This window comes from Artibeus jamaicensis, unplaced genomic scaffold (assembly GCF_021234435.1).
Source record: "Artibeus jamaicensis isolate MK-2021 breed Jamaican fruit bat unplaced genomic scaffold, CSHL_Jam_final contig_288, whole genome shotgun sequence".
NCBI lineage: Eukaryota > Metazoa > Chordata > Mammalia > Chiroptera > Phyllostomidae > Artibeus > Artibeus jamaicensis.
The window spans coordinates 199,199-213,720 of record NW_026521645.1 but is presented as its reverse complement, the minus strand read 5'-3'; the positions used below and the strand labels follow the sequence as shown (position 1 = coordinate 213,720).

The window sequence follows — 14,522 nt, the reverse complement described above, 5'->3', positions numbered from 1 at the left end:
AGGAAATGACAGCCCCACGTGTGTTACTGCCCCGGAAGACCTTCCAATGGGACAAATATAGAGTGGGAAAACTGTAATATTGATGTTCCTGATCCTAGGTAGGCCTAGGCTAGTGTAGCATGTGTTTATTATGTCTTAGTTTTTAGCAAAACAAAAGTTTAAAAAATAAAACATATTAAAATTTTTTAATAGAAAAGAGCTTATAGAACAAGGATATAAAGAAAGAAAATGGCTTCAGTTGGTGTGGCTCAGTTGGTTGGGCATCATCCCACAAACTGAAAGGTCACTTTTTGAAGTCAGGGCACAGGTTCAGTCCCCAGTCAGGGGATACACTGAAGGCAGCCAGTTGATGTTTCTTGTCTCACATCAGTGTTCTCTCCTCCCTGGTTCTCCCTCTCTCTAAAGTAAAAAATTAAAATTTTAAAAAAAGAAAGAAGAAGTTTGTATAGCTGTACAATATACTTGTGTTTTTTAAAGATTTTACTTATTTTTAGAGAGCGGGAGTAAGAGGGAGAGAAACTTCAATGTGTGGTTGCCTCTCATGCACCCCCTACTGGGGACCTGGCCTGCAACCCAGGCATGTGCTCTGACTGGGAATCAAACCCCATCACCCTTTGGTTTGCAGGCCAGCACTCAATCCACTGAGCCACACCAGCCAGGGAAATGTGTGTGTGTTTTAGGCTAAAAAGAGTCAAAAAGTTAAAAAAACTTTTTAAAGTGTATAAAGTAGCCCTGGCCAGTGTGGCTCAGTTGGAGTGTCATCCTGTAACCAAAGGGTTGCTTGAGGGTTTGATTCCTGATAAGGGCACATATCTATGTTATGGGTACCTGCTTCTCTCTCACAATGATGTTTCTCTCTTTCTCTTCCTCTCTAAAAGTGATGAAAGAAGTATACTCTGGTAAGGATTTAAAAAAACATATGTAAAGTAAAAAGTTATGGTAATCTAAGGTTAACTTATTATTGAAGAAAAGTATTTTTATAAACTTAGTATAGCCTAGGTGTATAGTGTTTATAAAGTATACAGTAGTGTACACAGTTTCACTTATCACTCACCAACTCACTCAGAACAACTCCATTCATGGGAAGTGCCCTGTACAGGTGTACCATGTTTTTATTGTACCTTTTCTGTGTTCACATACACAAGTACTTACATGTATTGCAGTTGTCAGCAGTATTCAGCACAGTGACAGCTGTTCAGGTATGTAGCCCAGGGGCAATAGGCTATACCATACAGCTGAGGTATGTAGCAAGTTGCACCATCCAAGTTTGTGTAAGTGCACTCTGTGATGTTCACACAATGATGAAATCACTTAATGGGGTATTTCTTAGAATGGGTCCCTGTCCTTAAGGGACCCATGACTGTAGTTCTTCATTGTGTCTTCCAGTGTTGGTAGACACCTCCAAAGCTGAGCAGAGGCTTGGAGAGGTTGCTGGGGTGGGGAAGAGGTGCATGAGGGATGTGAGTGAGCAGGTAAGAGGTGTGTGAAAGGAGTATATAAGGGAACTTGTGAGGGAAGGAGTTGGGTGTGTGTGTCAGAGAGAGGGTGTGTGAAGCGAAATGTGATGACAGTTGTGAGGGATGGTGTGTGAGGGAGTGTGTGAGTAGGATCTTGTGGACTCTGAGAGAAGATACCTGCTAAGAGGGACTCCTGTTGACTAATTGGGCTCAAATATGAAAAATGGAGCCTAGCAGCCATTTCCACATGGGACCTCTCACACAAACTACACTGTGTGGAAAAGTCTTTAAACTGATCTGCCTGCCAGCACTGGGTTTCTGCCATTGAAGTGAACCCTTCTAAAGGAGTTCCTGGAATCCTGTGTCAATGAATTGGACTGGGACTTTCCTCATCCAGTTGGAGCTGTGCACCTATATTCCTATCACCTTCTTCACTGACCATAGAGGTTCCATTCTCACCAATTAGCACAGTGCCTTTGGGCCAATCAAACTACAAGGATTTGGAGTCCTCATTTAAATGAAGACAGACCAATCAAGGACCAGTGGTGGGGACTTTTGTCATATATATATATATATAGTCAGCTTGCCCTTGGGTTACACTTTCCCTTTCAACTGAAGATTGCTTTTCCCTGGAGTTGAAACACCAAAGATATAACACCCAAGATATCTCACCAGACCAGAGTTGAGCAGAGCAGAGCTGTCCTCCCCAGGGCCTCATAGCCACTCTTGATAATTTAGTTGTTTGCACTCAATAATTTCATTTACTTCTACACTGCACCCCAAATTGGGGATTCCTGTTTGTGTTAAATTGATGTCAATGACCATGACCCACTAGTGTGAAGAGTTGGTTAGGCAGGGAGTTGGTGAGTGTGTTGGGAGCAGGGTACTGTGAAGGAGGGCATGTATGTGATTGATGACTGTGCCTGTGAGGGAGGGAGTTTGAGTCCCAGTTACTCCTGCCCAGGAGAGAGATGGTCACGAGCTGTGTATGACATGAGGTCATGTTTTCAGAGCCTGGAATGCAGCTGCATCTTGCACAATTCAGGGTTCCCCTTGGCAAGAGGGTGCTGTTGACTCTGCAGGCACGGGGTCCAAGCAGGGGGCGCTGACTCTGCTGGAATTGGGGGTGGTATTTATAGTTTCCACTAGTCAGCACTCTGAGGCAGTGTTCAGAGTAAACCCGGCCCAGCCATGTTCGCCTGTATCCCCCTGCCCAAATTTCTACTCAAACCCCAGGCCCTAGGCCAGGGCCCTGGGACCCACAGATGAGCATCTGTGAGGGGTTTGACTTGGAGGGGGCTCAGGAGATGAAAATCTAGATGGGCCTGTCCTGCTCCAAGGCCTGCCTGCTGGAGCTTAGGTCAGGTTACATGTAGGGGCAAGTAGGGGACCCATTTTAGGGACTGGTGGCCCTTCCTCAGCACTGGCCAGGTGGCAGTTGGGACAATTGATTTTTGTCCTATCTGAAGGCAGACTGAGCCTATCTCCCAACTGAGAGGACACCAAGAACAGGGGCTGGGGGCTAGGGAGGGGCCTTGCTGCCCTGGGGCAGTTCCTTGTGCCCCATAGACCCAGAAGCTTACTTAGTTTACTACTGAAATAAATCCTTGAGAAAGAAGAAAAAAATTCAAACATTTAGCTTCCTGATTTTTAAAAGTATTGGCATGAGGAAAAAGCATTAAAATCAATTAAAGGTAGTTGGAAGGCACCTGAGGGAAGGAGGAGGAAAACAGGCAGGTGAGTGTGGCAGATGTGAAAGCAAATGGTCACCTTTTCAATCCACTGGCTTCACCTTCTGTGGCTGTCACCTCCTTGGGGTGAGGAGGATCACCTGACCTGTCCTGTCCTTTCTCCTTCCTCAGCACCTGTCAAGTGGGCCAGGGTCTCAAATGTGGATGGTGAGGATGAAGAGGCAGGTGAGGGAAGCCTGTAGAGTGACCCACACCTAGGGGACAGCCAGGGTTTGAACTGGGCAGGAGTAAACTGTGGTGTCTTGGGTTGTATGTAGGGGACCTGAGCCTGAGGAGATACCAGCTCCCCAGGGATGGAGGGGCCCTGCCTGGATTTTAACTGTTACATAGCTACTTCCTCACCCCTATTCCTATCTGTCCATCATCTATCATTTATCTGTCAATCTACCACCTATCATCTCTCCTTTATTTATCCATTTATCTTTTCTCTGTTGATCAAGTATTCAATTATGTATCTCCCTATATCCATCCACTTATCATTCATCTATCATCAATCAATTACCTACCAATCAATTAATTGATCATTTCTTGGTCCACTCATCCATCATCATCTATCTTTTACAGTAAGAAGGTTAAGCATACAATTTCCCCACCATGTCTCACCTACCACCCCACTCCAGCTTCACATGACAGCTCCCTCCCCCACCTGACCAGCCCAGGCTCAGATCCAGGCCCTGGTCACAAGCTTTCAGGTCTTATCCTCCACAAGGTTCCATCCTGTCATCAGACATCAAGCATCATTCTTGAGACTTCCCCAAATGCCCTTCTCTATGTGTGTCCCTCCATGACATCCCCCCATCTCCACGTTTGCATCTTCTTGCTCCTCAAGTCCCTTGCTCACTCTCAGGGTCTCTGATGTCCCCCTGGGAGGATAAAGCTTCAGGGTGGGAGCACAGGGTGGAGGGCAGGAGTAGGGTGTTAGGGCTCAGGAGAAGCTCCTGAGAGTTGTCACACCAGGGAGGCTGGCCTTGCTCTGACCCACCCTGGGCCTCAGCACACATGCATGAGTGAGCAAATGCTGTTGACACTTACTGAGTACCTACTGTATGCTAGACACAGGCCATGGGTGGTGGCATCTGGTGGAAGACCCAGGCTAGACCAAAGTCCTATGCAGAAGCACAGGCATGAATGGGGCCCACCTCCCCCATTTCAGGCAGAACCCCTCTGCCCTTGGGGAGACTGGTGGGCAGGACCTTCCTTCGTGGGGGACAGCCCTGGTCTTAGGCCAGCATGGCAAGGATGGGTGGGCTTCAGACAATGGCAAGGGGGGCATGGTGGTCAGTGAGGCTAGCTCATAGTACTAAAAGCCAAGTAAACCCCAATGGCTCCCTGTGACAGTGACCAGTAGGGGAGGGGAGTTGGGGGGCCTATGGGAAGGAACTAAGGGCTGAGCTCTATCTTCAGAAAGTAGCAGAATATTTCAAGTCCCAACATGAGGATATATGTGGAGTGAGGGATCAGGGTGCCAGAGTGGCAGTTGAGGTTTGATCCTGGGAGCTAGTGGGTGGGAGGGGATGAAGTGTCATCATGTGTGCCTGGTGAAGGCACCTTAGGATGGGGCTGTTGGGGCTGGGAAGCACACCCTGACCTGTCCCCAATGCCCACAAGCACCTGTGGAAGCCAGGCTGGTTTGGTGGTCCAGTACTCTGTCCAGCCACCTGGGGCTATCTCCTTCTGGCTACTATGTTTGGGCAAACTCCTGATCATGGCTAAAGGAGGAGCCAAGCCATCTGTTGGCCACATCTGAGGTGCTGCCTCATAAGACCAGCACACAGGTTGATATTTCTCCCTTGTGGCTGCTGGCTAGCCACACCACAGGCCACTTCAGGAACAAGGCGCAGGTGGAGTCCACCTGTGCCAGGCCCTGGGTAGAGCTCGACCTGGGGGGGGGATGGGCCCAGACACTTCTGGACATACTGCGATAGCTAGGAGCATGGGCAAAGGGGATGCAACAAGGCACACCAAATAGGTTGGGCCAAGGGCCAGAAGCTGGGGCAGTTCATAGCTAGGAGCCTAACCACCTGCTGCTTCCTGTCAAAAAGCAAGAGGGGAAGGTAATGTGGGCTCACAGTGATAGCAAGAGAAGTGGCATGAGTCTGAGAACCTTACCATTCCAGAGCCTGGTCCCACGTACAGCTTTATACCTGCCCCACTAGCCAGAAATGTGTCCACCCACTGCCCACTTGCTTTTTCCTGGACCTCATCCCTCATGGGCTCACCTTTAAAAACCCTCTTTTTGGGGTACTCACTCACCAGAGCGGTCTCATCCTGTGGCACCAACTCTAGTCACCAGTACTTCTTAACACTCTTTCATCATTTCCTATGCTTATTCCTGGAGTATTTAAAAGCAAAGCCCAGGACTGAATGTCTCACCCACAAGCACTTAATGTTTATCCATCATGTGGTGCCAAGCTGATCTTTCGGCTCCACAGATCAGATGGCAGGGTCACTTGAACATCTTAAGGAAACAGGGTGTCAGAGTTACCCCAGGCTCAGATGGGTGTGAAGAGAAGCAATGGGGAGAGGAGGAGGGGCAAAGCCCACAGGGGTTCCCAGGTATCCCAGGCTCTTGGAGGGTACCAGATGTGGCCAGGACTGCCACCTCAAGGAGATGAGGAGGTGGGGCAGCAGGGTCATGATGGAGGGGATAAGGGGCAGAGAGGGGGGGGGGTTCAGGTCCTGGAGGCCTCTGGGGTGAATAGAGGAAGGGGGGATTCCAGTCAGGTGAGGTGAAGACCCTCAAGATGGGCCAAACCCCAGAGATGGCACCTGGCCCTTGGGGGTCTCTGTAGGGTCTCAGCCTACCTGGCACCAGCCCTACTCTCCTTGGCCCACTAAGCATGACTGAAAAGCAATGCTGGGCACCACATCAGGGTGGGTCACGGCTGTGGGTGTTGAGGGAAGACAGGTGGCATGTGGGCTGCAGGAAATGGTGAGAGTGCTGGAATTTTTCCTGAGGGTCTGGTCAGGGTTCACCAGGCTAAGTGCCCTGAGGACAGTAGGGGTGACATCTGGAGGTGCCAATGGAGGGAGTTTCCCCAATAGCTCATCCTGCCTGCCATTCTTCCCTTAACACCTTGCAGAGGGTCCAGTCTTGGCTTGACCCCCAAGGTGACATGGGGATCAGTCATGCCCACCTCCAGCCCTGACACAGGCACCCAGAGCCAGTCACCTTAAAAATGCCCCACCTGAACCAGATCCAAGGAAGTTCCTGGGAGCCCCTGAACCAGAGCAGGGGGTGGGACCTTGGGGTTTTGTTCTGTCCTGCTACAAATGAGCTAGTGGGAAGCCTGGCGACACATGAATGAGTCTGCTGTGTAGACAGCAACATTGTGTCCGGGCTGTTCCTCTGACCTGGTCATCATGTATGCTCAGGGCAGTGAGCCCATTTATGGCAGGATGCAACTGAAGTTTTTAACATCAGTGTGTGCCACTCACTGGAGCCCCAGCTGGGTGGGAAGTGACACTTGCGGGCAGGCTCCCAATACAGCAAATGATGGCCATGGTGGGATTCTCTGCCAGGCAGCCTCTGGGCTGGGCTACTGGAAGCTCCTGGAACCATTCTTCTGTGCTCTGAAGTAAAAAAATAGAAGACACTGGACACTGGAGACCCAAAACCCTGGTCTCAGCCTGAATATTGGACCCAAGACGTCAGGCACCAAGGAGCTGCCCAAGCTCACAGTTCTGGAGAAGGCCCAGAAATGAAAGCATGTCTCCATGACTGCTCAGTGCCAGGAGGGAGGCTAGCCCAGGCTGGGGCTCAGGGTGCAGTGAAGGCCAGGCCCAGGGGAGGGACAGTGGTGCTGGAAGCTGCACAGAAGACGCATCCATTTTATTGGTCATTTGTGCTTAGAAAAGTGGGCTCAGGCCCCAGACCTCACCCAGTTACTACTGGTGGAAGGTATATGCAGGGCTCACAGCCATGGCTGGGGCCTGGGTCAGGAAGAGCAGAGGCCATGGGTCTCCCAAGGGTACACTGGCTAAGGGGGGCATCTCCTGGTCCCTCTGAGAAGATCCTGAGACTAAGGCTGGCCCTGGCTGCTTGCTGCCCCTCCTCAGGCCTGCTGTGTGTCTGTGCTGGCTGTGACCTTTCTTGGGGTTCTCCAATTCTGCCCGCTGGGCCTTGCTGGACCTCACTATCCCTGTTCCAGGAGGAGGAGCAATCAAGCACAGAGCAGGCCTCACACTGGCCCAAGTGTCCTCTAGTCCAGTCCCAGCTTTGGTGTTTCCAGGGACCGCGGCATGTAAGCAGGCAAGGCCTCAAGGGTGAGACGGCTTTCCAGGCCACTGCAAAGGAGAGGAGAGGTGTGAGGGCAGCCCAGGTCAGTGGGGCCCCGGTGCCATACTGGTGACTCTGCCTTAGTGATGTGTTCTGTGATCAGTCCATAAAGTGTCAGGACCACTGACTCCAAAAGGTCCCAATTCTGATCTAGGCAAGTCTCAGTTTTCCCTCTTGGGTCACTGTGAAGATTTAGTGGCTAGGTACTAGCACACTCTGCTGGGTGACCTCAGAGAGCAGGGACTGGCAAGGGAATCATGCCAAAAGGACATGCTTGGGAAGTCAGGGTGTGTTTGGGGTATACATTGAGCAATTAATGGTTTGGTTGTCATGCCAAGAATGAGGGGACAAACTGGCATCCAGATGGTTGGGTGGGGTTGCCATTCTGCCATACATAGGACATCCCTGGGGGATAAACAGTTGTCTCTGGGGCAGGCCTGTGGCATGATCACTGGGCCACAGGTCACATGGATCTGTGGTGTGCAGCCCTGGCCAGGGTCCCAACTGCAAGACACTGGTACCCCAAGGCCTGGTTGATGACATCAAGCTCAGGAGAGTGTTGAATTCGGCTGACCTTCTGTATCTGCCTTCGCAACACTCAGGGTGCCTGTGTCTGAACTCACTGGTTCCACACAGTAGGGGCTGCTTTGTTGAGCATGTTATAAGGGTCACCTGGCCTCCCTTGGCTCCTGCTCCCCAGTGAGGTGACTTTTAAAGGTACTCAGCCTTTATGAGGAAGGGTGAGGGCTGAGTGTGGTATGGGAATGTACAGCTGGGATGCCCACCCCATGAAGCCAGAGCAGGAGCAAACATAAGGTCAAGGGGGCTCTGTATGAAAGGCCCCAAGCCTCAGCCCTGCTCATGTGTCAGTGGCCAGCAGGGTTTGGGGGCAGGCTTGTGGGGTGGAGTGCCCAGGTTGGCCCTCACAACTCACCTGATCCCTACTGCCGTGGTGCCACATCCAGTACAGGCTTCTGGACACCAAAGGCAGTAATGAAGATATTGACCACAACGATGATGAAAACCAGGCCAGTGGCCAGGTTGTTGAGGAAGTCCAGCTTGGCGTGCTTGGCTGGGTTGTTGAGGTCGTATCTGACTGTGGGAGAGAAGGTATGGACACTGCCCAGGCTACCTGCACTGGATCCAAGAATGCTGCAGGGCCCACTCTGTCCATCAGAGAGACATGTCTGCTCTAATGCCCTACTGACAGTGGGTATGGCCTGTGACATTGGTTGGATGGGACCTCAGAGGGGCTTGGCACCTGTGGACACAGAGTGGGAGGCACCAACCCAAGGCCCAGGTTTGGATTTCAAGGCACAATGTGCTGAGCACACAGAGACAAGCACATTTAATGAGTGTCTTGTATGTGGTGATGTAGTGATCCTCACATTTACTCAAGGCCCTGTCTTTATGTCCACTTTATAGGCAGGGAAACCAAGGCCAGGAGGTCAAGTGACCTACCTGAGGTTACACAGCCAGGAGGAGGTGGAGGCAACCCTGAAGTCTTTACTGCTCCTAGCCCTGACCTTCACTCGGGGGACAGGGATCCTGGGAACACCATCTAGTCTTTGTAGACCATTGTAAGAACTAGACACATACATGGTAGGCACTCAATACATGTCAACTCTCAGTATGTTATGATATTTTTCTGCATTCTCAGCTTGGGGGGTTGGAAGGACAGAGCCATGGGAGGCTCTCTGGGGGCCACATCCTGGACTTCATAATCAAGTAAAGAGTCCCACCCTACCTTGTGCAGTTCTGTGAGAGCTCCATGCTCAGAGGGTGTCAGGTGGTAAGCACCCTATCCCAGGAGGTTTGCAAACAGAATCAGCCAGGCATGGGGCAGAGCTGCATGGCCCTTTCAGCATTAGCACCTGTCTAAGCACATACCCAGGAAGATGAGCAGCACGCCCACGCAGATTTGCAGCACAAGGGAGATGGAGATGAGTACCACCAAAGGGACAAAGAAGGCGAAGCTAGGGCCCTGGTCGATGACGGCCTTCAACTGAGAGGCATTGGCCATCAGCAGCGCGATATCCAGCATGCTCTCTGCTGCACTCTTCTTGTTGGCATAATGGTTCACGTTGATAGGCTGGCTCCTGCCCCAGCGGGGTGGCTGTGGGGAGGGGGCAGTTAGCTGGTTGGCCACAGGGAGCAAGCAGGTGCTGCAGGCCTGAGCCCATTCCAGGTCCCCACCCAGATTTCCTCCTGAAATGGGCAGGAAAGTGGGGGCTGATGGCCTGCAGGTGTGGGCCCAGGTGAGGCTTGACAGGGAAGTGCTTATTAACAGAACAAGAGGCCCAGAGAAGGCTGTGCAGCCCCTGCAAGAACCTCCCTAGAAATCAAGTCCTGGGAGAGAAAGGAAACATAAATATAACCTCAGCACACTGATTTCAGACTGGAAAGTGCCACCAGTGACTGCCTGCCAGAGTGTGGTCTGGCAACTTTCTCTGGACACCCCTGCCTTTGATACCCTGTGTTTCTTGGGACAACAAAACTTCCCAAAATGTCAACTATGGTCCCAGGAGCTGGGCTACTGGATTTTCCCCCCTAAAAGCCAGGAAGGAGCCTTGGAGACAAGGAGCTGACTCTATGCAGAGCTGCCCACCTTCTGTGGACAAAGGGTTTTATAGCTGCTCTTTGCAAGCAGTTTGCAGGGACCCAGGCCATTTCGTCCAAAAACACACTGGTGGGCATCCTCAGGTTGAGAGAAGGGGAATTAGGACTGGATTTGAACTCAGGTCTGTGGCACCCTGGGCACCCAGTTCTGGTCACAGTATAAAGTATGCTCTGGTCCAACCCAGGCTCAAATGGGAAAAGATGGGGGGCTGCCTGGGGCACCAGCTGGCCCCAGATTATCTGACCCAACCTGAGCCTCCAGCCCCCACACCCTTGGTTCCCCTGGGAGGCCAGGCCAGGGCTGAGGCCCACTGAAGTCCTGCAGACCTGAGACGTTTGGTTACTGACTCCTATCAATCCTGCCTGACCTCCACTCTGCCATGGACCCCAAACCCTGAGTATAGTATGGAACATGGAGACAGCATGGGAATTCCCGCCTGTCTTCCCACAGTCCATTTTCATGTTTGCTGAGAGACCAAGGGTCCCAACAAATCTATGAGGTTCATCAGCTGGCTTGCTAGGAGCTAGGTGAGGCTGCTACTGGCATCTCCCCTCTATCATTCCTGCATCCCACCATGTCATAGACCTGAGGGTGACTGCCCTGTGCCTCAGTTTCCTCACATCTGTAAACTGAGCTGACAGAGAACTGAAGGAGGGGCTCAAGAGACCTGGGGGCTAGTTAGAGCACAGTCAGCTGGGGCAGGGCCAGACAGTCCTCCTTGCCACCCAACCCTCATAACTTTCAAAGACTGTCTCCCAAAGGAACAACATCAGTTAAATAACTTCATAAAACAAACCTGTAACAAGGAAGAAAAAGAACAAGCCTGGGGAACAGGACTGTGCAAGCCAAACGACACAGGGGGGACATAGGTGTCCAGCTCCAGCTGTTGGCACACCAAAGCCCCTCCTGCACAGGGAACCCCCACCTTGGGCTCAGCACCAGTATACGTGGAGGCTCTGGTGTCCTTCCCTTCAGGGTGGGAACTGAGAACAAACTGGCTCTGGCAGGGACTGAGTGTCCCTTGTCTGACCCACCAGGGCTTGAGCTGCCATTGCACCCACTGCACAGGCTGTGCAAAGGCACTGCCTGGGGCCACACAGGCCCACACCCAGGAACTGTCCCCACTTGACCAGCCAAAAAGTCTCCTGCTCCATGCAGGAAGTTTGGTGGGGGATGGGGGATGGGGTATTTCCGGTGGCAGCTGGGCTATGCGCTGGGCACACCCACTTCCTGTGGGCTCAGCACTGACCGTCAGTGACCTTGTGGCCACATAAGAGTCACCTTTTAGAACTTGGCCAGGACCCTGTTAGCCTAGGGATCTGCTGGAAAAGCAAAAATGAGAAGAGCAAAGTTCCCCCAACAACTCAGGCTGTGCATGGCCCAGATGTGGCCTCTAGAGCCTTGTTCCTACACTGTCCCACCACCTCCGCCGTGCTGTGTCCTCAGGGGGCCACAATCCCAGCATCTGCTGCAGGGTCCAACAGAGCTCCCAAACCAAGACATCTGGGGCATGACACAGCCCTGAGCCACTTTCACAATAAAATTAAAAGCATTCCCTTGCCAGCAGCAAAAGTGAGTTGACTTAATAAAGACACCAACTCACTCCCAGGGGGCTGGTAAGCTGAGTGGCCTTGAGGCTGGCCACCCCTCTAGGAGTTTCCCTGCCTGTGACTGAAGACTGCTGGATGAATGTGTTTACTCACATGGGCTCCTAGCAGGGCCTGACCTATGACACTCTTATCACACCTCCTTTCTAGCCCCAATGTGCTGGGTGGCCCAGCCTCTGGGCCTTTCTCTCCCAGCTCCCTCTGCCTGAGATGCCCTTCCCCACATGGTGGAGGGCCATGCCTGTACCCCACTCCAGTCCTCCAAGGCCCAGAGCTGATGTTACATTCCCATGACTACTACGCCCAGCCCCTGGGAGTTCACAGCTTTGGCAGAGGCTTCTCTGTCTGCTCTGCTCGCAGGTTGCAGTGTCTCTTCCTCCCAGCCCCCCATCCCTTCCCAGAGCCAATGCAGTGCTCCCTGGATGAGGTGAGCAGAACAGGTTTAGAGGGAAGGGTGTAGCCAAGGCTGGGAGGTTAATAGGATCCCTCCTTTTCAAACCAACTTCCAACTAACCTGCCCTGTTTGTTATTTGACCTGCTCCCCCCACTCCCTGAAGGCAGGCAGTGGTCATTTGTTCTTCCTTTTCAGACCATGGACAGAAGGCCCAGTGAGGGGAGGCAGCCTCCCCAAGCACACCAAGCCCTCTGTTCCAGTGTTCACATGTCAGTGCAGGGACACATGTGGGCTCCTCTCAGTCCTCAGTTTTCTGATCTTTAACCCAGAACAAACATTCTGGGCAATCTCAGGGTGGTCAGGCTTTACTAAAGGGCCAGCAAGGTGGCTGGGGCCCTGGAATGACTATGGAGAAGAATGGAGATGATTATTGTGTGGGACCAGGGGCTCCCTGGAGGGTTATCCAGGCTGCCTTGGACCTTGCTTGCCCCACATCAGACTCCCCTTTCCCCCAACCCCAACATAGCCTGTCTAGTCACTCACACCTGGGCATTATCATCTCTGCCCCAGTCAGGTTCACACTGAAGAGACACCACTGGCTCTACCCCCATCCCCAGGGGATCAGAAACTGAATGTCCTAAGTCAACCAAGCAGAGGGCTGTGCCCAGGACTGCTTCGCAAGCAGGGACTGCTAGGCCTCTGAAGTGGCAGACCACTGCTCAGGCCCCGCCCAGCAGCGGGACCCGACTCAGCAGCGGGAAGGCACCGGCTCTAATGCGAGGGCAGGACCACTGCCAGTGCTTGCCTGGTGCCTACCACACTCTTTGATCGATAGGGCAGACGATAACAGGTTGCAGGGGGCTTCGGGAGGAGAGAGGGGCAGGACCACAGTGGCCCCAAGTTCCACATCAAGGCAGGCAACAGACTGTGCGGTCCCCGAGGACACCCTGGGTGACGTAACTGTCTACCCGCTGCTGGCCTAGGGCCCGGAGGCTAGGGTACTCCCTGCCGACCCAGTGCGCACAGTGGGAGGAGATACGGCGACTGGAAGTTAGAGGGTAGTGCGGGAGCGGGGAAGACCGTGTGATAGGCGTGAGCACCACCTAGCTGGGCCTAGCTGGCAGCCCGACAGCGCCCTGGTCCCGCGTTCCCGCTCACTGGCTGGAGTGGTTGGAGCCCGGGCCACCATTCGGGCACCTGAGGGTGCGAGTGAGGCGCAGGGCGCACTGGGCGCTGCGACCCCCGGCACCACACAGCATGTCGGCGGTGCGCAGCTGGCCATAGCCCAATCGTGCCCGGGAGACTGGGCGCGAAGCCCTTAGAGGTAGAGGGCGGGGACGCGCCTGGATCGTTCAGCGGTGCCGGGGCAGGGCTTACCGAGGCGTCCGGGGATCGGGGCGATTCGGGGCGCAGGTCGCCATTGAGCTCGTACTCTTCAGGGACCGAGTCCATGGCGCGGCCTCCGGACCGCTTCACTCTAAGGCACCACGCTACCCGTACCTCCCCGCGGGCACCAGGGTACGCGCTCGGCCCGGGACCGCGCCCGCCCGGGCCCTCCCCCGGACCGCCCGGGACCGCCCTTGGACGCCTAAGCCGCCGGGACCCAGCGCTGTGGTCCTAGGCTCCGCCCCCAGTCGCGGCTAGTCTGGGCCCTGGAGGCCTTGCTAGGGAAACACTAACAACTGCACTCCCACTTAGTGGGACTCCGCGCTGCCTCCTGGCTTCTCAGCGTTGGCCTCAGGTGGTCCAGGGGGAGGCACGTCCTCCTCCGCGTTCCCCGTCACGGACACTTTTAAGCCGTAAAATGAGGCCAAGATCCTGGCCACTTCGCAAACTGCCGGGAGCCCCTTGAAGGAAAGCGTGGTGGTGCCACTGCGGCTGCAAACCCTGGGGGTCCGCCAAGCACACCTTGCGTCAACCAGGCCGCCTGTGCTCCCTGACTCGGTCTCCAGCCTCCAAGCCCGGACCTTTCCATCCAGGAAATCGGGTACAAAGGCCTCCCGCACGCTCCCCCTCGCCCAGTGGAACAGCTTCTGTGTCCCCAGGTGTAAGGCAGGACCCCTTTGCCTGGAGCAGCACCCTGTGCCTGTCCATGGGGTGGGGGCAGCCAGAACCGTTGGTTTCTCCAGCCCTAGGTCAGCTTTCCCAGAGCTTGGGACTCCAAGGCGTGTGGGGCGGGAGGGGCCGGGGCATTCTCTCCCAGGGCTGGTACTCCAAGATGGGGGGCACTGTGTCCTGTCCTGACCCTAATCCTGACTGGGCTGCTAGGAACGGCTGCTTTTGACCCCTTCCAGAATGAAGCCCTGGACTTCTGTCTTCTCCCACCATATCTGCTGATGTCTGTACTGAAGCGTCCCCCCCCCCCCCCCCCCGCGCCCCGAGCAGATCCTCCCAGCTGCCCTAGGGAGGTGCTA

General features: G+C 53.8%; 1 protein-coding gene across 1 annotated transcript; it reads right to left on the bottom strand.

Moving 5' to 3' along the window:
- Nucleotides 1-7,025: 7,025 nt before the first annotated feature.
- Nucleotides 7,026-13,680, bottom strand: NINJ1 (ninjurin 1). The gene is made up of 4 exons (XM_037157071.2): nucleotides 13,486-13,680; nucleotides 9,378-9,603; nucleotides 8,422-8,583; nucleotides 7,026-7,495 (listed from the first exon to the last, which is right to left on the bottom strand). Exons 1-3 carry the CDS (start codon nucleotides 13,558-13,560, stop codon nucleotides 8,429-8,431), a joined length of 456 nt encoding a protein of 151 aa, XP_037012966.1. The 5' UTR covers nucleotides 13,561-13,680; the 3' UTR covers nucleotides 7,026-7,495; nucleotides 8,422-8,428.
- Nucleotides 13,681-14,522: the final 842 nt, after the last annotated feature.

Bases quoted from the DNA above. Each gene is read 5' to 3' on its own strand.
- NINJ1 (XM_037157071.2), bottom strand. From the start codon at position 13,560: ATGGACTCGGTCCCTGAAGAGTACGAGCTCAATGGCGACCTGCGCCCC. The intron at 9,604-13,485 runs GTAAGCCCTGCC...CCCTCCCCACAG, and splicing joins CCCGATCCCCGGACGCCTCG to CCACCCCGCTGGGGCAGGAG. The intron at 8,584-9,377 runs GTATGTGCTTAG...TCTCTCCCACAG, and splicing joins CGTGCTGCTCATCTTCCTGG to TCAGATACGACCTCAACAAC.